This window comes from Solea senegalensis, linkage group LG21, assembly GCF_019176455.1.
Source record: "Solea senegalensis isolate Sse05_10M linkage group LG21, IFAPA_SoseM_1, whole genome shotgun sequence".
Taxonomy (NCBI): Eukaryota; Metazoa; Chordata; class Actinopteri; order Pleuronectiformes; family Soleidae; genus Solea; species Solea senegalensis.
In genome coordinates, this window is record NC_058040.1 from 16,933,172 (window position 1) to 16,959,249 (window position 26,078).

At 41.5% G+C, this 26,078-nt stretch overlaps 1 protein-coding gene across 2 annotated transcripts; it reads right to left on the reverse strand.

Moving 5' to 3' along the window:
* Positions 1–1,867: 1,867 nt before the first annotated feature.
* On the reverse strand, positions 1,868–26,078 carry musk (muscle, skeletal, receptor tyrosine kinase). Of its 2 annotated transcripts, XM_044013034.1 has the most exons (17): positions 25,806–26,078; positions 21,686–21,812; positions 21,352–21,503; positions 21,082–21,209; positions 20,851–20,992; positions 20,625–20,749; positions 17,934–18,093; positions 17,466–17,472; positions 16,048–16,311; positions 14,571–14,758; positions 14,458–14,481; positions 14,270–14,358; positions 10,233–10,407; positions 9,358–9,547; positions 9,080–9,271; positions 7,125–7,273; positions 1,868–3,057 (listed from the first exon to the last, which is right to left on the reverse strand). In XM_044013034.1, the coding sequence occupies exons 1-17, from the start codon at positions 25,885–25,887 to the stop codon at positions 2,357–2,359; spliced, it is 2,895 nt and encodes a 964-aa protein (XP_043868969.1). In that variant the 5' UTR covers positions 25,888–26,078; the 3' UTR covers positions 1,868–2,356. The 2 variants fall into 2 exon arrangements, with proteins under 2 accessions (XP_043868969.1, XP_043868968.1); XM_044013033.1 differs by having other exon boundaries at positions 14,270–14,481.

Genomic DNA, 26,078 nt, shown 5'->3' on the forward strand with positions numbered 1-26,078 from the left:
TTCTCTCCACTTTTATTCGTCCAAATCAAAACATACACAGAGCTTGCAGCATGTACATTTGAATTTGTCTAGTGAATATACTTGCTGCACAATATTTTAGTTCAGCATCCTTAACCTCTGATGACACGTCATGCTCATTCTATGTCTTTATGTAATTTTAATTTCTTACATTTATCACCTTTAATGTGATATGTTTGGCCACATTTATGCACAAACATCTATTCTACACTTGTCTCAGCACCAGCATATTGAGCTTAACCTGGTTGCCATGGAGACAGTCACTTTTCTTCTGTAATTTAATACGTGACAGCTAAATCATCTGCATTTCATTCAGCTGTGGGTTTTATGTTTTATTCATCAGTGCAACACTAAGGTCTCAAACTCACAACCCGTAAACATGAAACCCCTTAATTGATTCCTTGTGGCCCGCTACTTAATATCAAGTTATTACTGTTTTATTTTATTAATAGATTCACTTTGCATTAATACATTGTTGTCGTAAACTATATATCATTCCATATCAAAAGAAACACTTTTATTTTGAAATTAGCTAAAATATCTTCGCATATATTCAATAAACTCATGTCTTTGAGTCACATCTTGTGCTCATCCGCGCCTCAAACTACTCCAGTTCCTGACCAAATTTGATAAATATGTTTATTTGCAAGCGGTACAAATAAATATCATACACAATGGAAAATAAGTGTGTCGAATGCTGTAACACTTAACAAAAAATTCACATCGCAGTTTACAAGAAATGACACATTTTCAATAATCACCTGAAAGCTGCTTTCATCCGACAACGTCAACGTTTTGATTTTGAAACTCTTAATCAAATAAATGTACAAAACAAATGAAAAGAACACAACAGATGCTTTGCGTTTCCCACATGAAACAGCAGATGTTATTGATGCTGAACTCACATTATGTCATAATATGACATTAATTACACTTGAAAGAGTTGAGATCAAACCACGGAATAACGATTAATCCGGAGGAGAGAAGCTTTGTGTTTGTGACAACCAATTAAAAGTTTAGTCTTTTGAAGTTAATTGATAATTAGTCCCGTTAATTAAAAAAGTTTTTTTTTAATAATATTATAATATAATAATAATATTGAACTCGAACATGAACAATAACAAAGTGAAAACATAAGCACGTATCTCAGAATGTCTACAACTGGAATAGCATCTTTTCGATAAAACAACTTCAACAACAATGTTTTAAAGTGGTTACGTGCCACTGTGGAATTGGCTAGAGGTGACATTTTTCACTCTGTAACACCTTGATGATGATGATGAAGAAGAAACAGAAAGAAATTGTGGAAATAAAGCATTCCTTAAAGGTCCAGTGCGTAAGAGTGAGTGACATCTAGTGGTCAGACCGCAAAGTGGAACAAACACAGTGCTGCTACACTCATTATTCCTTTGCCCAAGCACTTCAGGGAACTTCAGGGAACAGGTGGACTTCACATTCCAGAATGTGTGGTATGCTTCTGCTTTAAAACAATAAATGTAAGTCTCTGAAGCAAGGCCTTTGCCTAAAGTACATAAAGTACTTGTTTGAAGCAAACTTTTTTTATTTGAAAGTGATTATGCGCTTGGACAAATACACGTAAAGGTAGTATATTACATTTCAGGTAATAACATGTTACACACTGGACCTTTAAAATTGCACATGCAGTGAAGCAAACACAGTTTTTGGTAAATAGAAAAATAGAAAGGGCCTGAATTAAATGATTACTAAAATATGACCAACAGTGTTTACATGCGTAGTAAAAGTCTGATTTTAGTCGCTCTTAGACAATAATTTGGTTTTCTTAATGTCATGTAAACACGTTAGTCCGACTGAAATTGAGCTAGTCTTAGTCGGACTAACATACCTTGATAATGCGATTCAAAGTCTGATTACTCCTGCGTGTTTAAGCTTAGTCAGACTGAGTTGGACTTGGCATTCTACGCATACACCAAAGTTTCCTGCGAGGTCATTGACCCGGAAGTAGAAGGAGACGACATATACATTTTAGTACAGTAGCTTTATACTCGGACTGTGCCTGTTGTCTTAGTCAGACTACGGCCTTAGCTCGATTAAACTGTGTATGTAAACGTACTGAGTGAGGACAACATGTTGGGTTAGTCCTGAAAAATAAAGGCAGTGGTCATTCAGAGATGAGCTAATAAGATACTGTGCTTGTAGGTTAAAAGGTGTAAAAATAACTATATTGGATTAATATCGGCATCAGCTGTACTGATACTCACAAAGAGTTTTCAGTCTATACTCAGTTCATTCAAAGTTCATGTACTTTCAGCCACTAAATCACAACATAACAATCTGCTCTCTGTCACAGACTCCCAGGTTAGCAGTCGGCCTCGGGCTCAGTGTTCGCGTTCAGCGTGTTTTGATGCATGCGCTCCAGTATCCGATGTATGCTGCAGAAGCTGGGTCTGTCTGATGGGAGCGTGCTCCAACAAAGCCTCATCAGATTGTACAGCTCCAGAGGACAGTTCTCCGGACAGGAGAGGATGTGACCGTCCCTGACGTAGTAAATGACCTCCTCGTGACCCATACCGTAGTACGGCTGCATGCCGTGTGAGAGGATCTCCCATAACACCACGCCATATGCCCACACGTCTGACTCTGTGGTGTAGCGGTTGTAGAAAATCGACTCGGGGGGCATCCAGCGAATGGGGATGGCGTCATTCTCGTTGGCCTTGTAGTAATCGGCCGAGTAGATGTTTCTGGAGAGGCCGAAGTCGGCGATCTTCACCACCATCTCCTCGCCCACCAGGCAGTTCCGGGTTGCGAGGTCGCGGTGCACGAACTTGCGCTCGGACAGGTAGGCCATGCCCGCAGCGATCTGCTTGGAAATGGACAACTGCTGGGTGCAGGAGAGAGACCCCGCCTCCACCTCAGAGGAGAAGCTGCGACCTGATAGGCTGGCACAGCTCAGCGTGTGCACCGAGTGGTTTGGAGAGCGACGGCGCAGGAACTCGTTGAGGTCACCGTGGGCCATGTACTCGAACATCAGGCACATGGGTTTACCCACAGCACACACACCTGGGGAAGAGTGAAAACAGATGTTTACATTTCAAAATCTACAAACATCCACAGACTGTAGATTAAAAATGGACGTTGTCACCATGGAAGCATGAGGAAGTAGCAGTCAGCCACTGGGGGTGAGTCTGCTTGTTGCAAGAAGAACTCCATTTGAATGGAAGGTCTATGGGAAAAATGAGCTTCTACCTCACTTGATTATAACTTTATTTAACATTTCAGTTTTTCTTCACGTGAACATGATGTCGATTTTGTAAATTTGGTTCACCCGTGGAGCCCGGGTGGGGTCAGGGTCTCCCCGTCCCTCAGATGGCCCTGCCCACACATACATGGCACATTCTCTCCACTCTATTTTTTGGAGCTGTGGAGCGCCGGCTGGCGTATGAGTGCTGGCCTGGGGAACTCCAGGGAGTTCTCGAAGGGAGCAAGTACCATGCCCTAGAAAATAGCACGTACTATATGAGTGGACACCAGTGGGATTGACATTGGTATGGTCCAATTGGTTATTTGGAAAAACAGTCATAGCATCAGCCAAATAGCAAATCTTGAGGCTTCAGAATGGAACTGTTTTATATTCTTTCTATGGTTTGGAGTTTTTTCCCCCGACAGAGACACTTGAGAGAAAAACCCCAAATCTTCTGCAGCATATTATATAATGACTTCATTCACTTTAAAAGGTAAATATATATATATATATGTACACTCAGCCTAGACATAAACACAGACGATCCCATCCTCGATGTGTACATGGTCAAAAATAAACTCTCACAGTGGGAATATACAGCCTTACATTAGTGTGACGTAAACTTAGCATATTTACGAACTATGGTATAGTGTTCCTCTGAGCCTGCCTGTGCAGATGGTCCATGTAGATAATTACAGACAATTTCTGAAATTGTATGTCGGGGCAAGTGTGGTAAAAGTTGTTTATTTGTTCATTTATTAATTCAGTTTCTAACCAGCCCGTCGCAGCGTAAACACACAGAGACAAACAACCTTTCACAGTCTCAGTCAGAGTCTACGGCAACTCACACTGGATACTGGGAATCAAACGGGTAACCCTTTACTGTGGGCCACCAGGGGCTGACCACTGGAGCGCCGTGCAAACCCTTTTTTTTTTTTAGGTTGTATGAACACCTGAAATACTGTCTGTTACAGTTTGCATTTTTAATGTGGGAAAAGAAACATGTTGACACGACGGGGAAGTTGTTGATCCACGTAAACCTGCTTTTCACAAGCGTAACATAAGAGTCTAAAATTCCACAGAACTGTGAAAACTATTGAACAAACTCACCAGACTTTGCCAACAAGTACAGAAATACCCCACAGGAGCCAGACAGTAGTTTCAGTTTCTGTTTCCACAGCCAACAGTTTAAGACATGGCCCGGCTTGTCTGTGAGTGTGTGTTCTGTTTTTTTTTCCACTTTAGCGCATGACTTGTACACTTTGTGGTCAGCGCTGCTGCTGCTGCAGCTGCTGCAGCTGACTGAGTCATATTGGCCACAAACTCATATATTTGATTGGTTGCAATTCAGTTTCTGTGCGAACCATAATTCGGAGCCTGGCTGGTCCGCCAGTCAGTCAGTCACTCGCTACGACCTCACAGAGGCAACTCAAACGCGTGGAAATGTATTTATAATTTCTCGTGGGACGTTTGAGTTTTAAATATGCCAGGCTGAATTTGGTTAAATGTTTATTATGTGATGCACGATATATCAAGAACACAGTTTTACTAACTGTGTATGTTAGAAGTGGGTTCAGCAGCTGACTCACGAGCTGAGGACCTCAAAAGACGCTGAATCCAGAATTCTTCATTGTTGTATCTTTAATTGTGAAAAAAAATTATACAAAAAAGACAGGAACTTAAGATCTTGACTGTTCTCTAATTGAAATATGGTGTAGGTAAAAAAGATTATGTTGCTTCAAGGTCCTCTGGCTTCTGTTATGACCTATTTTTTTTATTTCATCTCAATCTAGTTACCGATCTAAATGCATTCATCTATAGGTCATCAGTTACTGGTTAATATTCCTAATCCTACATCACATTTACAACACCATTTCAGGAAATTATATCCATAGAAAATGACTGCAAATATACATATATATACATATATATGTATATATACACACATAGGGAGGGGAGGAGGAAGAGGAGGCCTTTGTAGGTTGCATTCTGCAATTTCACCACTAGATGTCACTAATACTTACATAATGCACCTTTAAAATGATGTAGACCACCTGAGAAAATATTGCACTCTTAAAGTTACACCGTTATCGCATAAATATTAAACTTCAGTGGTGTAAATATAGGCCGAGCAGAGTCAGTTACAGACTTCAGACAACGTTAAAGCGAAATTAAATTAAGACAGAAGCGAGCGATAAGGGGACTCTAATTATCATCATTACATTTATTGTTTTTGTTTGTGTTATTTGTTTCATTTTCGACACAAACTCTGGTCATAATTCCACAGCTCCAATACGATCATACATATATATATAGTATATATATATATAGTACAACAGTATTATGACATCTGGTACACGCACCACAGTTTGAGGACCATGGGTGTGTAGAGTATGGTTTGAATGTTTGACTCTTCAAACAAACAGCTGGAACAAATACATGACACATCTGCCCTTTTTTATGACTTTAAAGCAGAAACAATGGATGTTCAAATTTGGTAATAGTGGAATCTCTAGTGTTGGATTTCCAAATCCAAATGAGACTTCCGGTTTCAGGACAAGGAATTGCAACTAAATAAAAACAAATATAGTGAAAGGAGGAGTGTGTGTGTGTGTATAAATCTGTCATTTAATGGTAGTCATGTGATGTAAAGTCATGACATACAGTCACATGGTTTATATTTTGTATTTTTAATTCTCATGGTAATAAGGGTTAAGTTAATAATCCGATTAACTCTAAAGCACACTTGTTTGAATATGGACCTTAACAGTATTATTCAACTACTGGGGCTAAAACCAAAGTAAACCAGCGCGTTTGAACGCAGCCAGCGAAACAGAGGCTGTGTTTACCCGCCGAGTGTGCGGGTCGTCTCCCTAATCGTCTTCCTGGGAATAAATTTGAATGTGAGCTGTTTGTGTTGGATCAGATATGGTGAGTTAGTGGAGATAAACATTAATAGAGGACATTTGTTTCACTCTCGGTCAACAAAGCCACATTAGTTGTCAAGCAACACTTATTTACTGGCAAACCGTGTCGTCTACGACTTTAGTGGTTTTAAAGTAGAGTGAAAAAAAAGAAAAACATCTCAAGATCTGAGCAGAATGACTTCATTCACACTGTGTGTGTGTGTGTGTTTGTGTGTGTGTGTGGGGGGGGTTGGAATAGTATGCATTTACATACATCGCATATACAGTATATACACTCTGTATTTTAAAGGATAATAAAGAGTGAATATTTTAAGAAACAAAAAAGGTGTTTGCATTTTAATGCAACATATCCAGACGTCGTCACGGTAACACATGGACTTAAAGGAGATAGAGTTGATGTTTGAGGTGACTGATCTGTCTTTCATTGATTATTTCTTATATTAATTTATGCGTTTTTTTACACTAGCATTTAGGCTGTTTTTTTCTCTTACTATGTTAAAACTATATATTTATATGTATATATATATATATATACATACACATATATATATAAGTATGTGATGTATGTATATGTAGAGACAGAGAGGCTATAAGAATGTGCAATAAAGACTGTGTTATATCATTTTTTTCAAGCACAACCTATAGGCAATCTGATGAAATTTTAATTGTTTTCATTTTCGCCTATATTTAATTTTCACTATATAAACACACCTGAGCAGAAAGTACTAAAACATTGTAAAATCCGATGGAATTTGTGACTCACAGTTCAAAGTCCACTTGGCTCCGTCCATTTTGTGACTTCAGCACATATACTGACGCTTCTTTTTTGTGTTTTTTTTTTTTTAAATAAACATTATAAAATGAATCATAACTTTGACTCAACAATAGAAATCTCATTTCAACCCACGCACACTGTTTCTCTCACACACACACACACACACAGGAGCAAAGGCACTGACCCAGGAGTCGCACGATGTTCGGGTGGTCAAACTCGGCCATGAGTGCCGCCTCCCTCTGGAAGTCGTTCTGCATGTCGGCTGAAGCTTCCTCCTTCAGCATCTTCACGGCCACCATCGTGAACGTGTCCTTTGACAACAGACCTGGTGCTCTGCAACAAACAAACAAACAAACAAACAAACAAACAAACGCGACACATTAATGTTCCAGCACAGCCTTATACATACACGTAAAGTCACAATACATCTCATTTTGTCATCGTAGGGTCCAGTGTGTAACATTTAGAAGGATCTATTGGTAGAAAAATGAATGTATAATCCCATTAAACGTGTATAACAGCCTCAGAATAAACCCTTTATATATACTTTTGGAAGCAAACGCTCACGACACGCAAGAGAAGAACAACAACATCCTTCGCTGGAATGCGAAGGTCACTGTATTTTCCCGATGAGCTTCTTTGAATGAGTCCTTTGAGTCTAAGCAACAAGCAGCGGCCAGCACAAGCTACAACTGTGTTACTGCAGCGCACTGTAAATGTTATTCACAGGAGGGGGAACACACACACACACACACACACACTTCCTGTCAACATGATGTTTCTTAGATTAGAGTTTTATGCAGAGTTTTTGTATCTTAAATGTCAATTCACACTCACATACACACACATTCTTCTCATCTATTTGGGTCTGTGTGTGTCTGTGTGTGTGTGTGTGTGTGAATATTCCTTTACATATGCTTACAACAGAGACATGTTTCCCTGTTTACAACCACAACATGCAGGAATGAGGGTGCATGACTGTGCAATTAAAGCTAAAAATGTGTGTGTGTATACATATGTGTGTGTGTGTGTGTGTGTTGGTTCTCAGGAGTGTCCGTACACTGACAGATTCCAGTTTCCACTGAGGGATTATCGGCTGGACAGAAGGACATCTCCCGTTTGGCTTCACACCAGCAGCACTACTGTTTAAATGCCACAAGTTCTTACTGCACTGTGCTGTGCGTCAACAAACTCCATTCATTTTTAGGTCTTTTAAATGTATTTTATTGTCTAATTGTGAGCTTTTATGTCTTTTATGTATTATTCTGTACAGCACTTTGGGCCAATGTGGTTGTTTTACAACTAAAGTTGGACTGGATTCACTGTAAATCGACAGAATCACTGGATTAAAGTGAATCGTATACAAAAACCCAAATTCAGTGGCAAAATATTACACTTCTTTTGTGGAAAAGGAGTGTTTTTCCGGTTTTAGACAGTGACACGTCATCAATCAAGGTCATTATATCAGTGTGACTGTGAAAGTGTCAAAAAAAAAAAATATATATATATATATATATTTCTTATTTAAAACGTTTTGAGGTCACGGTGTGAAAATCACAGGTGTATATAGTAAAATAACGGATGACTTTCCTGTAAGGTTTCTCAGTTCCAGGCTGCATGCTGAGTCACTGTCACATGACCTGAGCAGAGCCCTCGTTAGTGTAATCACTAGCACCTGTGCCTCCTCCTCCTGCTGCTGAAACAAGCCAAAATGGCGGCTGTGGAAAGGCTCCTCTGGCTGCAGTCACGCCGCACTCGTGGATTTACTGTCGTCCTTTTATCATCAACACTTTTACGGCAGATCAGAGCCATCGCACACGCGCATGAAAAGAGGGAACCACAGAAAACTATTCAAGCCTGTGATGGAGGCAGATGTATTCTTTGTCTTTATGTGATGTGACCCCTGTGGTATTCAGTCTTGTCAAAGAGATGAGCTCTTGCTGCTGAGAACAGGGCGAGAGTGCAGTGTAAGTGACACCATGTGAATGACGCAGCACATCTCACAGAGACTGCCGGCCTTGTGTGGCCACGTTACTCCCTGAAGATGTGACCTATCAGCCATCTGTGGTCTGACGGCTCTGAACCAAGGCTTCTCTAAACGACTGCATCTGCTCCTCGTCTTCCCCCCCTGGATCTCACCTGGCTTGGAAAACCCGTCCAAAGGCTCCCTCTCCAATGTCCCTAACATACTGGATGTTGTTCCGCGGGTACTCGAGGGCCAGTATCTTTGAGTTCAGCAGCAGGGGGACCCTCTGGTACATGGGGTTGGGGTGGAGTCGGTCCAGCAGGAGCTCTGACGGGAGAGCGCTCATTGTTGGCGTCTCCATCGCTCTGTGGACCAACAGAAAAACAACGAGACAACGAGCCAGTGAGGGACGAAAAGAAAAGGGAAGACAAGCGCGCCGTCTCTTCTTTACCTCTTTCGGTTCCTCCACTGCTTCCTCTGTCTGCGGCAGGCAAGAGCGCCGATGAGGAGGAGGACCGCGGCCGCGATCGTAGACAGGACGATGATGATGACGGACATGGAGTAAGCTGGGGATGATGATATGGTCGTGGTGGAAGGGAGTTGAGGGGTCTGGCGAGGGCCCGGCGACTCCGGCTTCATCACTGATGAACAAAGTCAGATAAAGTTAACACCAGGGTCATGTGCATACATTTATCTAGAGTCATATTTATTTAGGAAAGGATAAGTTATTGTCTTTATACAACAAAAATAACGAGGTCAGGTGATTGCTGTCTTTGTACAGTCCTTTCAGTAAACTGAGGGTTTTTTTATGTGACATAAAGAAATGCATTTTAACGTTGAATATGATATCGGTAAATTTGGTATTATTTGTGTTATCACTGACCTGGTTTTTAATACTATTAATAATTAATTAATAATAATATTTTTAATATAGTTCAACGACAGTTTTATTCTTTTAATTCTAAAGCACTTTGGTCGTAATGAGCTATAGAAATAAAGTACTTTACATTAGCCTGTGTTGTTACAGGCTTGTAACAAGGTTGTGCAACAACATTAGGGTTGCCAGTTCTGTGTAACAAAACCACCCAAAAGGTCAATTAAAATATAACCAATACCAGAACTCAATGTGCCGCTGTCAATATCTGCTGTAATACCTGCTGATTAACACTGTTAGCTCTTAAACACATAAAAAAAACCTTCACTAGTAAAGAAGACTCTGGTTTCCTTAGTAAATATTCAACATTCGACACTTCCTCAGTCAACACCTATGGGTCGATAACTTGAAACTAAGCCTAGAGACAAGTGAACATAGTAGAAGGTCTGTACCTGACGCCGTGCTTGCCTCCCCACACTGCCGCACGCCACAGTACTCCCAGCGTATGTTGGGATTTGACGTGTAGCACCAGGGCTTGTCACTGATCCCTCCTGGGTTCCTGCAGCGATTGTCCGCGTCCTTCAACTCGGGAATGACGTCCACAGACAGGCGGTGTTGGTGGGGGACCTGCGGCACAAGACAGGAGATGACGATCAACGAGAGGAACTTTGCTGAACATAAAAGCTGCAGAAAATCAGCAGAAAAGCAGGACAAAAGAAACAAAAACGGCTGTTAGGAATCACTGCGTTTTCCCTTCAAAGATCATTTCATGGCCTTCTGGCTGTTGCTCATTTCTACCAGTCAAACTGGAGACGACATCTGTGAGCCAGCTTCTGTGTCCAGGTGTTTCTGACTAAAGCATTTTCTGCTCTCTTCTGTTAGTCTGGAGGGGGGGTAAACAGGAAACAGACCCCGAACACGGCATAAGCAATGTTTGATCAATACATTTGTTGCATGTTTTTACTTTTTCGTGGATGCAAGGACACACCAGGACCTCACTCACCAACTCAACCAACAAACATAGGATGTAAAAGCTCCGTAATGAAGGCCATCTTGGGCTTGCACTGACGATCCTAACAACAAACACGCGGATGTCGTCATGTTTCATGGACTTTAGTCATCACGAGACCAACGGTCCGAGACGTATGAAGTTATGAGCTGAATAAGCTGTGGCAGCGTTGCGACCGCTGGGTTACCAGGGATGTTAAAAACAACAAATAATCACAGCAAAGTGATCCGTCGACACACGACGCCACGTACACGGAGTCCTGCACGTGCACGCGTTTAAACGTCTGAAAATGTGAGCGCACAGGCCGTCTGAGTTCAAAGTGTTTGCAATCAGCCTCGCGTTGCCTGTCTGTCGTCTGCTAGAATGATTCCACAGCGACCTTAACCCAACCACGCTATTAATATCCATACAAGAGGAAATGAACTAAAGAATCATCATCAAAATGATCCCCATCATGTTTAACAACTGAATTACAGTACGTTTGGCCAGAACGCCACATCACAAGACTCTTCTCGTTCTCCTGATGTCAAGATATTTTTCTTAATCCCGATTTTAAAACACACTAAGTAAAACTCTGCTGCTATATGTTCTATTTTCAAACTGAACATATATAGTTATTCTAACATTTCACACTCACAAAAGCAGTAGAATCTGATCGTGGCTGACGTGATATTAGTGGTTCAATGAAATTCTGAGGTTAGGGTTCCTAATAAGAGAATAAGGAACTTTATACTGTTGTACATAATTCCACTTTCACTTCCACAATTGAGTAAAATATGCTGTTTAACGATAGTATTTTATAAACAAATATGAGTTTAATGACTTTATTATATTTTTGCAAGCTTCTTTTTTCACCTGTGGAGTTTCCTCCTGTCGTCATTTTACCTTTACACCTCGCCAAGTCCAATTAAAAGTGCTTTTCTGTTGGATATTTTCAGTCGTTTTTAACTACGTATTTAATAATCCAAAATAAGGAACATGGTGCCTTCAACATGGAAGCAAGTCTTTTACCGTTACAAACCAAATCCTTATTTCACAGAACGGTTGGCAACCCTAATTGTATTGCACAAGAGTGAAAACACTATCATTGAAAACATATCATAAAAATTTGGGAATAAAACGCAAAACAATTAAGAAAATGTCAGCAATAGCAAGAGAAAATCTTCAGATCTTAAATCTGAACATGTGTATTTTGTTTGTAACGTAGCATAAACCTCACCACAATACACTGGAGTAGCAGAGGTGTCAAACCTGCGGCCCTCGGACCACATGTGGCCCGCCACTTCGTATTAAGTAATAATGGTAACTGATCCATGACCTCCTCTACCTGTAGCTAGATTATAGACAGAATATAATAGTAAATATAATCTTTATTGTAATAATATATTACATTATGCATATCACACTTTTAAATGTATGACATTTAACATCAAGTGCCACGTATATGAACTTGTTCAGTGTTTTTATTACAATTCTCCATGTGTAATTATTTACTTTCTTTTTTATTTCATTTCATTTGCATCAAACATATGTTTGTTTTTATTGTCAGCTATGTATCTTTCCATATCGTAACAAAAAAATACAACTGTCCGATGTCTTAATGTGTGTACAGTATGTGCATGTGCTCGTGTATTTTATTGTGAAATTCCAGCTGCCTGGGGACGACAGGCGGAAATGTAACACACTGTCTGTGATACAAATAAATGTAATAAACCAAACTAGATTAGTATGTAGTCGACTACAGTGTCTACAACAGCTCAGTGCAAAACAATGGAAACAATGGAAAAAATATCATGGAAAATTGAGGCAGATTCTCTGGGAATCTTTTCTTTCTTCCCTCTTTGATACGTTGTTGTAGTTTCATGACTCTTTTAATCGTCTTTTTTGACGTAAATGCACCTGCAGTGATTGTGTCACACATGTGCTTTCACGCACACACACACACACACACACACACACACACACAACAACAACACATGCGTCATGTGTTTTCAGATACAAGATGATATTTGTTGATGAAAACAGATTCGAAAACCTGATATTCATTCGTCACAAGCAGCTTGTTTATGCAAACATGTTATTGTTTATATTCTCTATGCATTTTTCTTTTTGCTATGTTGTGTGTGTGTGTGTGTGTGTGTGTATATATGTATATACAGTATATATATATACAGTATATGTGTGTTGTGTGCTATGTGATCTTTTAAAAATCCCATCAGAAAGAAGGGAAGAAAGTGTCAATTTCACTCTTGCACGTGTGTTTGTGGAACTGTGCTAAAGTGTTAAAGTGTGCATGTGTGTGTGTGTGTGTGTGTGTTGGTGATTGAGTGTGTGCAGCATCTGCGTGTGAAAGCTAATTGCTTCCAGAAGCAGGATGTGACACGATGAGCCCCTCCCTCTGTGCTGACCGGGCACACACACACACACACACACACACACACAGGAGAATATCAATAGTTCACCCTCACAGACCCTCTCACTGGAATCCATAAAAAAACATAAAGGGACTTTTTGGGCCACGGGGAGAGTGTGTTCTTGTATTTGTGGCTTTGTGGGGACCAAACATTGTGTAAACCATACAGAGTGAGGACATTTTGGATGGTCCTCGCATCTTTATACGGCTTTTTGGAGCTTAAGACCTGGTTTTAGGGTTAGGGTTAGGATAAGGGACTAGGGAATGCATTATGTCTTTGAGGTTCCTTATAATAAATGAAGTCCAAACGTGTGTGTGTGTCAAACAAATCTATTTTTGTGAGGACATTTTTGGCCGGTCCACACAACTTCAACAGGCTTTTTGAGGATGAAGTACTGGTTTTAAGACGAGGGTTAGAATTAGGTTTAGGGTTAGGCATTTAGTTATGATGGTTAAGGTTAGAGTAAAGTGCTAGGGAATGCATTATGTCTGTGAGTGTGTGTGTGTGTGTGTGTGTGCATGTCTTCAGTCTTTGTGAGGACATTTTTGACTGGTCCACACAACCTTCATGGGTTTTTGGAGGATTTAAGGGTAAGGGTTAGGGGTTAGGCATTTTGTTGTGATGGTTAAGTTTAGGGTAAGAGTGTCCACACAAAGATAGCAAAACTAGCATGCGCGTGTGTGTGTGTGTGTTTGTGCACTTTTGTGGAAGCAGAGGTCAGTGATGCACACACAATAACAGTCACACTCACCTACGACAACCTTGCAACTAATAGTTTGAATTTCCACCAACACTATTAAACACATTCCCTTGTTTACCTTTAACTTTTTGTTCCCTGCTAAGTTCCTGAACATCGTCCACCCTCTTCTGTGTGTGGTGATAAAGTGATGAAATCACAGCTTTATGTGTCGAGTTCCCATTACTTTTTCATTTCTCCCCTGTGCTCTGGTGTATTATGTATCGACGCTGCACATTTTCTGAATTTTTAGTGTTAAAGGTCACACGATCTGCAGCTGTGAACGGACGCGACATCATAGGTAGTTATTCATTCATTCATCCACAGTACCTGCTGGCTCCACGGCTGACACGGTATCCCCGACCTCGTCGCGTTCATACTTCCCTGGTAGAAGCGGCCTCTGTCATTGTAACAGGATGCTGTTGAATGGATGTAGAGGAGATGTGTTGTTGTTTTTTTTACTCTTACTGTTTCAGAAATTAAATATAAACAGAACGTGCTGCACTTTTGAAACTCACTTGTAACGCGATCTTTCTTGATATCTGAAATGTAGACAATAACAGCATTGGATTATATACTGTCGTATGCAGCTTTTTTTTCCCCCCCTGGAGAGCCAAACTGTGTCACTTACCTACAAACGGAATATGTGTGCAAGCGTCCGCATCTGTGTGAAGACTTGGTAACACCGTACAGTAAGGCAGCAGTGAAGAGTGGGAGCCGGTGAAAGAGCTGAAAAGTCCACGCTGGACTGAACTGCTGCTCTCTAGCAACAACCACTCCTTGTGGCAGTACAGCTCCTTCACTGCCAGACAGTGTTCTCTGTAGGATGAGGATTCATTCAGTCATTCATAAAAAGCCATCAGAATATAAAGTTGTCAGACTGAAGCTGTAGCCCTCATAATCACCAGTCATTTAATTCCGACTCAGTCCCGCGTCTCACTCTAATGGAAGATAATGGATCTTGACTATCAGAAGATCAGCAAAACAGTGTCTGTTGTGGCTGATTTCATAGAAAATAATGTTGATAACTAAATGCTAAATTGATGGCCACCAAGTCTTGTCAATGAGCTCATGAGGATGGTGTAGATCAGTGGTTCATATATATGTTTTTATATCAAATACCACCTGAGAAAATATTAACACCATTATCACCAACGTTAAAATGCAGTGCAGTTAAGGTCGAGCAAATTCAGGTACAGACTTTTCCTCACTCATACTTCATACACTGGTATAGTGACATTAGATAAAGATGGAGCGTCTCTAATCGATCACATACCCTGATATATACAGTAGAACAGTATTTCTGATTTTCCACCAAGTACCAGCAGAGGAAGCTTGTGTACCACTGGTGTTACACATACCACACTTTGACAACAAAGGATGTAGTGTATGAGCTAAATGTTTGAAGTTGGTAAAAACACTGGTGTTTACTAGCACATGCCTTGCCACTTGGAACGTTGAATATTTCTTATTTTCTGCCACAAGTGAAACGCACGCACAATTCAGTTCTGAAACACTCGTCGGACCGATACCGATACTGAATCGGTATCAGTCAGTATCGGTATCGGTCCGATATTTGTCAAAATCACGGGATCGGATATTGGACAGATAAAAATCTATAATCCGATACAATCCAAAAATCCAATATATCGCATGCTTCACTATGCACAGACTGTAAAAATGTAAATAAAAATCAGCAAAAAACATTTTAGCTGAGTCATGTTTGGGGCTGTTTATTTAGCGGGAAAAAATATTTGTTACACAGTTTATCAGAATTATCTCTTTGCAATGACTCAGCACAAACGTGTCGTTAGCGGTTTGATACGTTCATTAATGGTCTAAAATGACTGTATTTGACTAATATCGGTATCAGTAGATAATCCCGTTCTTGATATGGGTATCGGACACAAAAAAAGTCTGGACATCCCGAGTCATCCCATGCAAAATGAATGAGAAGCGTTTCAGTTGACAGACGTCAGAAAATAGATGATTTCCAGTGTTTTGGGGGCACAGACGGTCAAAAGACGACCACGTATCAGCTGTTTTTACCCTAAAAGCTTTCCTAACTTACTAACCCAAGGCAAACTCTACTAGAAATGGTGGTGTACCTGCAGACCGGTTTAGGTGCCGGTCCTAACCCTGATGGGTTGCAGTCAGGGAAGGCGTGGTGACAGAGCAGGGAGTGCAGTGCAGGGCCACACAGCGCACTGAGTCCTTCCAGCTCTGCGGACCAGCTCTGGACCAGGTACTCCTGCATGTCCTCCGGGTCTGAGAGGGACGTGTTGAAGAACACCAAGGAATCGTCTCGCAGGATGGTGCGACAAACATCTCCGCGGTAGGCGCTGCAGTAGCCCGCAACACCTTTGTAGAGTCTGACAGCAGGGGAACGTGACACATTACTATCCGCAGACTTTATATTTTATTTGTTAGATTTGTATAAGCGAGTCCTTATTTTTGATTTACAGGTGTGGAAAGCCCACATGTGTTTGTCAAGATGTTAAAGAAGGGAACGGGCCAGTGTTTTACTGCTTTGGCTGACAGCAACGTTTGTGAAGGTGTGAGTCGACAAAGACTAAAGAAATCCTCTATCACCCAAAAATATCTCCTCTAACGTGATCCAGATGCTGATCATGAAACAAGTTGCAGAAGGTCCATATGAAATGACATCCTGTCTGCCTTTCTCTCGGGCTTCCTCGCCGTTTCTTGATAAAAACGGGCCGCGTCATATACGCTACATAAACCTGCCTGCCTGCGTTATTGACTCCCTCTGTTCCCGTCTTCCATCTGTTAGCCTCCCAGCGTGGTCATGAGCCACGTTTCCCGATGCTGCGACAGTCCTCGCTCCACTCTCCTCGGCCTGCGTGACCACCGGCGAGTTACAAACTCCAGATGTCAGAGTTTTAAGGCGCTCCAGCCCAGTTCAAGTCAAACCACCAGACCTGAGGCTAACCTGTAAATCTATCAACCCCATGTCCTCCTTCTCTTTACTTTCTCTCCTTCCTTTTCTGCTCCCTCCACTTCAGCGTAAATATGCGGTCCACATGTGGTCACGAGTTGGCACGTCTTCCAAGTAAACCTCTTTCCCTCCGTGACCAATATCCCTTTCTTCATTTTTACCTCAAGTATTCTCATCGGGCATTCCAAGGCCAACATTTTCTTTTCACCCCCCCCCACTCTTTCGTCTGTTTTCCCTTCTTTCTTTCTCTTCTCTACTCCTCTTCCTCTCTCTCTCTATCACTTTCTATCCATCGTCCAGATGTGGCTGCAGGGGGCTGTGCAGTGGTTCAGCAAAGTTCACGTTCATCTCGCGCCGCATGGACGACCGTGAGAGTGATTCGCTCTCGGCGCGGCAAGGTTTATCGACACAGCTTAAACGCATCGCTGTCCTCGGCGGACCCGAAGGAAGTTGCCTTTTCAACTTCGAGAGGTTTTGGCGGTCACGTGGGCTTAAACATATCAACTGCGTCAGGAAATATAAATCCAAAAGGTAAATAAGTGAAGCATAGATTGGAATCATGTCTCTTACCTCCACTCTATGGGGAAGCGGCAAAATCCAGAAGACGTCGGTCGAAGGAGCACAAACAGGAGGAGATAAGTCAGAGAGATGGAAGAAGACACGCAGATTAATCTCAATCTCAGTTGGAGGAGAAAACCAAGCATGGTGCTTTCCCTCATTGAGTCATAGCTAAGATTAGAGGAGACTGACTGAGTGTCACCCAGGTCGAAGGACAGTGTGTGGTCAGGAAGAGAGTGTGTGTGTTTGTTTTCTGAGGTGACGGTGGTGACATAGGGGTGTGGGGAAGGTTGAGAAGTATCAGCCAAATGTGGGACGGGACACCACCACCACCACCTCCAAACAGCTGAGGCCACACAAGGCACCACTTAAATAACTGGCAGCTAAAATAACACAAGACAAAAACCCCCACATATATACCAGTATAAGCTAATCTGGTGTTCATTTTCTCTAACGTGACAGAATTCAGCGCGTCGTCACCTGCGACTGTGACTCTCGCGGTCGCTTTGACGGTGTTGGCTCCAGCGCTGTGTCTGTTCGAGGCCAGACAAGTGTACAGAGCCGGCTTATTCACTGTCACTTTAAGAACGGACAGGACCACCTCTCCCACCAACGTCTCTTCAACTGATGCACCTGAAATCTAAGAGAAAGAGGAAAGAAGAAGACGAAGAAAAAAACAGGGATACGTCGTCATAGTCAAGGAGAAATGTGCTTTATCTTTGTCTTGTCAAGTTGACATAGGACATTCCAGCACACTATTGCTTCTGTGGACGTCCAGCGTTCAACATAAAGTTACCTCAGTTATGGTGTCTAATAACACCTAAAATATCTTAGATTTTTTTCTCCTAGAACAGCTCCTACCAGACTGTCAAGAACATTAATTTAAAATGAGAAGACAGAGAAAAGACTGTTTAAACTGCTTCACATAGGCACAGATGATAATAACACTACAACTTAAAATGAAATGTGGAAAAATTGACCTTTTTTTTAATTATTTAGATATTCAAATTGCCCGGTATTCGCACTAGCTTCACACATGTTTGACTGAAGTCACGTCTCACAGCATCTGTTTTCACGATGAGCTCCTCACCGCCCCGCTCAATTTAATCACCTCAACAAGCTGCCAAAAAAAATGCAACTCCCACAGTCATTTTCCAATCAGCACACACATACACACACACACATACCTATTTACAAGCATTATGGGCCTGTAATCCCATTGCACTTAGCACCAATGGTGCATGTCTGCGTTCAGTGGCTGCAGGAAAAAGGTGGTCCACAATGTAACCTACACATTTTAGCTTTTTTTTGCACGTTAAATTCTAAATAGACGTTTACTGTATGTGTTGTTTTTCTCCAGGAAGTGGAGAGACACGCGCTCCTGTTGTTTTATGTCAGTTTCTCGCTGCTCTCGCTCTTTGAAGTTGCAACGATGGGATGTGGCTCCAGCGGCAAGGGGGGGCGATTACACCGAAAGCGTCACTTTGGCTCACATGTTAAACATAATGTTAAGTTTATTATTACGCCGCCGCATGTTTTACAACGTCTGGACTGTAGCGTGAAGTTGTCCTAGACAAGCGGTATATAAGGACGGACAATTTACAGTTTTACCATTTACTTTTAATGCCTTTATGCATCTGTGTTTATCCGGAATCTGTGATAATCCCAGTGGAGCCACCTTACAAGACCGTGACGTTTGAACACATAAGTCATTCAGCACTTAAACGCATTTAAACATTGCCTTAGCGAGGGTTGTTCTCTGACAACAGAATCAGCAACATCAACAGAAACCCCAATTAAGACTGAGAATACTGAGAATACTGAGAATTGTTGGCTAAATGGAGAACAATCTCTTCAATCTCCTCCATTAGAATTCCTTTGCCGTTTATATCCGATAGTCAAGAATGTGTGTGTGTGTGTGTGAGGGAGGGTGACAGGAAGACAGCAGTGGATGAAGGGAGATGATAACTGTGTTTCTAGTGTCCTTGTTTACTCTTGTTTTTGCACATAAGTAGCAGCAATACTGGTGTCAGTAGCAGGAAGAGCGTCGTACAACATAAACCACAACAAAAGAAGAGATTGTATTGTGCGTCCGCTATATTCGTGTAGAGTTTTATTCCGATTCTATAAGTTAAACTTGAATGCACGCTTGTATTCCTTGCTATAAACTCCATTGTTGCCACAGCTTTCCAATTATATGAGGCTCTGAAGCTGACAATGTGTCACAATGTCTGCGACGTGAATAAACTCGTCCGACGTTGGCTGTGCAGACTGAGATTTGAGCCAAACGAGAGGAGATAAGATCACAGGCATTCATGATGGTTCAGTTGGGCATGGGTGGATGGATGGATGGAAGGATGGATGGATGGATGGGGGAATGATTACCGGAGCAAATGTGATTATCAAAGTGTATCTGCACTCTTTGTGATTCTTTTGGAATACAATGTTCGAATGTAATCACTATCAGCCCAGAAAGAGGGTTCTGCCTTCTTCAATCTATAGGTTAACCCGTGAAACTACCATCTGCAGTTGGTTCCATGGACTGAAAATGGACTGAAAAGGTAGAGAGTTCCAAAGGCTCCATTCATCTGTAATCCCTGATCTACAGTGTGTATGTGCTGGACGGTGATAGCTGCATCGGAGACGTCATACCAGCATGACCCAATGTAGCTCACCAGTAAGTTCCACGTAGAAGAAGAACACGACGCGGCTAACGAAGGGCAACATCCCACGTTCTTTCTTCTTGCCACGTGGCTGCTTATCACAACAAGAAGGCGAAGCTTTTTTGTCTGCGAGACATCAGCACGGAAAAAAACACTGCTCTTTTTCCACAACTGTTGAATGCAAGTGATGATTCAACGCTAACCAGCCGGCGTCCAACTCCGCCCTGTAGAAGCCAGACCACTGGGGTTGGTACAACCCAATGGGGAAAGTACACATCGCTTATTTTGGTTTTCTTCTCAACGTTTGACAATGGAAATGGGAATAATTGTGTGATGTACTCAACTGTACCACTTTGTGGAAACGGAGCTTAAGTTGCTTTTCCAGACTCCTACCACACCACATTTCCTTTGAGTGTGTTTCTTTTCACCCAGACAACTTGTACTTATCAGTGGCAAGAGAAGTATTCAGAATCACACAAACTTTAAACCGCTGAAACTGAAAACTTACAGTATTCCCGTTTTCCAGCCAGGTGATGGTGGGGATCGGATTTCCCGTGGCGTTGCAATCGAGGGTAACCTGGCTACCGTACGCAACCCTCTTCTCTTTTGGAACGCGGAGGATTCGAGCTGGAGCTGGAGACAAAATTACACAGACACACAGTGATACGGACGCCAACACACTAATGTGATGCTGCTGTTTTTAAAAATAAATGAGAAAAATATGCTCCACATACCCTGCACTTCTATAGTGACAGGTTTTGAAAAGGCCAAACCAAAGCTGTTCCTGGCCACACAGCGGTACTGTCCCGCGTCCTCCTTCTGAATGCTGTGAATCTTCAACGCGCCGTAGTCGAGAATGGTCACGCGGTCACTGATCTGGCAGAAGAGATTGAATAAGGTGGTCATGATTTAGCGAGTATCTACAAAATCAAAGCTCAGGCAGCAATCTCAAGTTGGGGACAGACCTTGATCAGCTCGTCGTCCTTGAGCCAGGTGACGTCGGGTTTGGGATTACCGAGGGTCACGCAGGGCAGCACTGCTTTGGAGTCCAGCAGGAGGGTAACGTTGTTGGGATGACGTTTGATCTGCGGTTCTGATGTAGAGACAGACGTGATGAACATGTTGCTTTTACCCGTCTGTCTCAGTGCGGAGACTTTTGTGGGTGCTGGCTGGACCGAGGATTAAAAATCTGAAGCGGACTTCAGGCTTACAACTTTGAAGGAAAACAGACTCACTCATTTTTAGCTGCAGAGCTCCGCAGCTCTTGGCTGCCTCTCCAATCCCATTGTTGGCAATGCAGCAGTATTCTCCATTGTCTGACTCTCTCACACGAGGAATGATAAGCATCTGTCCCTGCTCCCTGGTGATGTACCGGGGGTCATAGTACCTGGAGAGACAGACAGGAACAGAAGAAACCAAAGAATATTTTTACCATATTTAACTTTTTAGCTGTCTAGACAAACTGGAAATACAGTCGTGTCCTTACACAGAAAAATCTGTGATACATCATAGATCAAGTATGTGGCCTTCATGCAACATAAGGTGTACTAAATGTTGGTATTAACGTACATAACTGGTTGGTTATTTTTGATCCAGGTGATGTCGGCAGGGGGACGTGACTCCACTTCACAAATGAAGGTGGCATTGTGGTCCGGCAGAATGTCCACGGTCTCTAATGGGGTGATGACACGAGGAGCTGGACAGGAAACACGCGTTAACATATTTGTATTTGAATACGTGACAGTGTTATTCGGCGAAAACAGCCGAATCTTTTCAGCTACAACAACATTCCTGGCATTCTTATTTTTAGAAACACAGTCATCTGTTTCAGTCCAACATTCCCGTTCTGTTGACAAATACCAGGTCACAGATTTGACCAGCAGTGTCATGTGTCTCGAGCTTTTAGAGGCTTTCAACTTTATCGCAAGTTGAACTCGAGGTTACGCTGAAGCTCCAGCTTTTTGTTCGAGGAAAAGCTGAAGGAGTGACGACCTTTTAATGCAGAGTTCAAGGACAGGCTCCATCACACACACACACACACACAGCTCAAGATCTGATTTCAACAGATGGTCTTTGTTAAAAGGAAAGGTTTGGGGCAGTTCTGAGTATTCTAGTAAAATAAAATCCAAGGCATAAACCACCTGTTATCATAAACCAGGTGAATTCAGAGTTGAGATGTGATCAGTGTTTCTTATAACCTGTAATCTTTTATCGTGAAAGGAAAAAGGACGAGATCAAGACAAGGGTGAAAATAAATCTGATAAATCTGACGTTTATTTACTGTGAATATTAAGGATTAGAAAATGATGGTGGGCAAACAGTGAAGGGATGAGGCGTAATTGTATGTGGATCCACATCAGAGACATCAGAGTTGCTTTGTACTTTGTATGAACTATAAAAAAAAAAGCGAAAACAGAAAAGACATGAGAATACAAAAAAACAGAAGAAGAGACGGGAAACTGAGGAGAAAGATCTTAAAGGAGACAAATAGGGTTTGAAGGACACTGTGCTTGTTTTGTCTGAGATATTTCACAATAATGTAACGGGAAAAGCAGCCCACATCCTTGCAGTCAACACAAGGTCACTGCCACAGCTTAACACACACGCTGGCTTCACACATGCACTTAAAACTGTCTTTTCTGGAGAGGATGAATATGAATTAGTTAAAAATAAACAGTGAATGATGCATATTCTGGTAGCTTTTCATAGTCAGATTTAAGAAAAAACATCAATGTGAATCCATGTAAATACACAGAAAATCTTGAAAAAATAAAGAGTGAAATAAAAGAATTTTATTTATCAAGCCTCAAGGTTATGTCCTGTACACTTACCTTCTTTAGTGAAAACATCCGTGAATGGAAAACGTCAGGAGGTTTTCTGGATTTCATGTTTTGTTTTACTGTTTTTTATTTTCCAAATTAATAATATCTTTACTTTATCTAAAAACTACCCTGAACACCATCTAAACTTTTAATTTTAGATGTTTTAGTGACATTCCCAAATGGACAAATTTTAAGCCTTGAAATGGGAACATAAACCAAAACATCTTTATGTTTTATTGGAGATCTAAAACTAGCCGTTGAGCCGTTAACTCCTCAGGAACATGTTTACTGACTAAGTAAGAAGCGGAAGCTAATTTTCCCAAAAGACTTCCATTAAAACTGAATAATTTCATCCATTTAATAAACGTACATGTCCATAATTAGTAAATGTTAGCTAAAACCTTAACACGGCTTGTTAGCATGTGCTTGTTGCATGCTAACATTAGCTATTAGCTGAAAACACAGCAGAGCTGCTAGCATGGCTTTAGCACTGTGTCTTTACAGCTAATGTCTCACTGGATTTGACTGTGAGATATTATTTATTTTTAGTATTTATTTTTTTATTTTTATGTTATTTCTTTATTGAAAGTAAGGAGCCATACGGAGGCCTTCAGAAGAGGCCGGTAACAGTGGTCACATCTGGACTTTACTGTATGTGTGTATGTACTCGGTCCAAACCAACTGCCTCTACTTATCAATGCCTTTCTTTTATTTTTAGTCTTGGTGTGTCTTCAACTCCAGATGTTGCCTATAAAGTTGCTGATCGATGGGCAGAATGTATGAAAACTGTGCCTCGCTTGTTTTGACTGCATGCAATCTAGTTTTAGATCCTTGTGAAACTACGGCCAACTATATGGCCATGTATATTCAAGCCATATTGTCACTGTGGTCACTAACTGACCACTAAATAAAACATTCCCCCTTTGATTTTAACGACTTGTTCTCTGTTCTTTTTATTTCATGTGTCTTTTCCCTCCAATTAAATTGGTCTTTTTAGAGCCGACGACCCCAAAAAAACTTCCCTTGTTGTATGTTTTTTCATCCTTGGGAGTCAGATTGTAAATATTGTTCTTTCCCCTCTGTCTTTTCCATCTTCCTCATGTTGTAAATCAAACCAAATACACAGATTTTGACTTTCAGTGTGGTCAATCAAGGACAAACACAAAAATAGTACTGTTCTTCATGTCAGGTCAAAGGTCAGGTGCCTGCAACAGCTCAGTCATTGTTTACAGTATGCTGGTTCAGAAGAGCAGCATTACAGCACAATCTTTCGCTTAATTGTGTGGAAAGTAAAGATAGTTTCTCAGTGTTTGTCTCCAGTAAGTTACGCAGTTGTTGTATTGGTGTAAACTCAAAAGGCTGCGTGAAAAGCCCAACATAAAGTTGTTTTATGGACACAGATTAATCAACATCCTCTTGTTGCACGCAGTCAATTCAAATTCAACTGACTTCCATCGGATGCATCATCACCCCTGCTTTTAAAACCTCAAATAAAGATAATGGCACTGCTTGTGAAATGAAGCTGCACATTATTAAACTTTTTTTCTTATTTGAGTTGAGTCTAAGTAAATATTCAAAGTCACAAAAACTTAGGAAGGAATAGTTCAACGTTACAGAAATATATGTGGACTTTTGAGCTAAGAGCAAATGGAGGTTTGAGCTGACTTCACATGGCAGCCCATGGACTAGTAGAAACACAACTGGGCTTGTAGGCGGAGAGTTGCCAGTTTGACTCCCATCGGGTTTGACCTCAGTCATGGGGGGGGGTCACAACCATTGTACTCCTAGTGCTGGTCCAAAGCCCGGATATAATGGGAGGATTGCATCAGGAATGGCATGTGACGCAAAGACGTGCAGATAAATACCTGACTTATTTACACTTTCTGTATCAACCAATGAAACTCTGATTTTGGGGGTAGTTTATGCTTGAATAGAATAAGTGGAACATATAGAGACTCATAATCAATGTATTCCAAAATTTATGTTGTGACATAAAATTAGATTGTGACAATACCCGCTCAACATCCCCTTTTCCCTTTACGTTACACTCCGCTAAATCACTGCGGACGAGTGATTTGTAACGACAGTAAAAAAAAAGAAATAAGGTGCCTCCCACATTTGTTTCAGCCTCGGCGTCAATGACGCAGAACACAGGTCGTCTTGTCTGCCAAATCCAGAGCGTGTGACGGCATCTACATTCTACACCACCTGTTTCCCCCGAGCCACTGATCTGTATTGTATATCTGTTCTTATATGAAACATGTATTATATGTCTGTCATCCGGCCTGTGTGCATGTGGTGACAATCTCATGTGACCACATCTAGAAGCCCGACGGCGGAATGTGCTGCCAAAGTTCATTTTTATCATTCTCCAAGTTCTGTTGTTTGAAAAAGACACGTAGAGATTTCGGTTTTGGGGAGAAATGACCAGAGGTTGGATGGAATAGGTGAGCACTGACCACCTGTCCATGTGCCCACAGGGTGGATATACAGTGAGAGGGGAAGGATATGAATTATGTCACATTTACACTGTGTGTGTCCATAAACACTTTCTCCATTTTCATGTTGTGGAAAACAGGTGATGTCGGTGCCACGTGTGTGACACAGAAATACTGTATTAAACAAGTATGTTTCTTTAGCTGTTTTTGACTTCTTACTCCTATGTTTATCCTGAGATCATGCAAAAGACCTATACCCTGAAATGAAGTTTGTTTTGTTGTTTTTAAACTCAAAAAAAGACAGTATACAGGGCTCACGCTGAGTTTTTGGGATGATACTTTTGTGTACTTTCATGTTTCACTATGTTGGAAAAAACACACACTTTAAAATCTCAGTGAGTGGCAGAGAATGAAAAAGCCCTCACTTACCTCTCTGTAAACTGTAGCCTGACGTGACCAGAACCAGCAGAAAACCGATCTTTACGACTGAAGAGGGTTCCACAGGCTCCATATTGCCTCAAAGCGGTGTGACAGTATTACTGGACGTCGGTGGTCGGTGGTCGGTGGTGGTCAGACTCCCATGGCAGGTAACGGGACCTTCTTGTTGATTCACTGTGTGTGCGTCTGCGTGCGTCTCAGCCAGGGACAGCCATGAGCTCTGTGCTCGACTCTGTGTGTGTGTGTGTGTGAGAGTGAGTGTGT

Coding starts and splice junctions, on each gene's coding strand:
- musk (XM_044013033.1), bottom strand. CDS start 25,887: ATGGAGCCTGTGGAACCCTCTTCAGTCGTAAAGATCGGTTTTCTGCTG. Junction 9,272..9,357: donor CAGTGGAGGAACCGAAAGAG/GTAAAGAAGAGA, acceptor GTTGGTCCACAG/AGCGATGGAGACGCCAACAA. Junction 7,274..9,079: donor GGACGGGTTTTCCAAGCCAG/GTGAGATCCAGG, acceptor TGTTTGTTGCAG/AGCACCAGGTCTGTTGTCAA.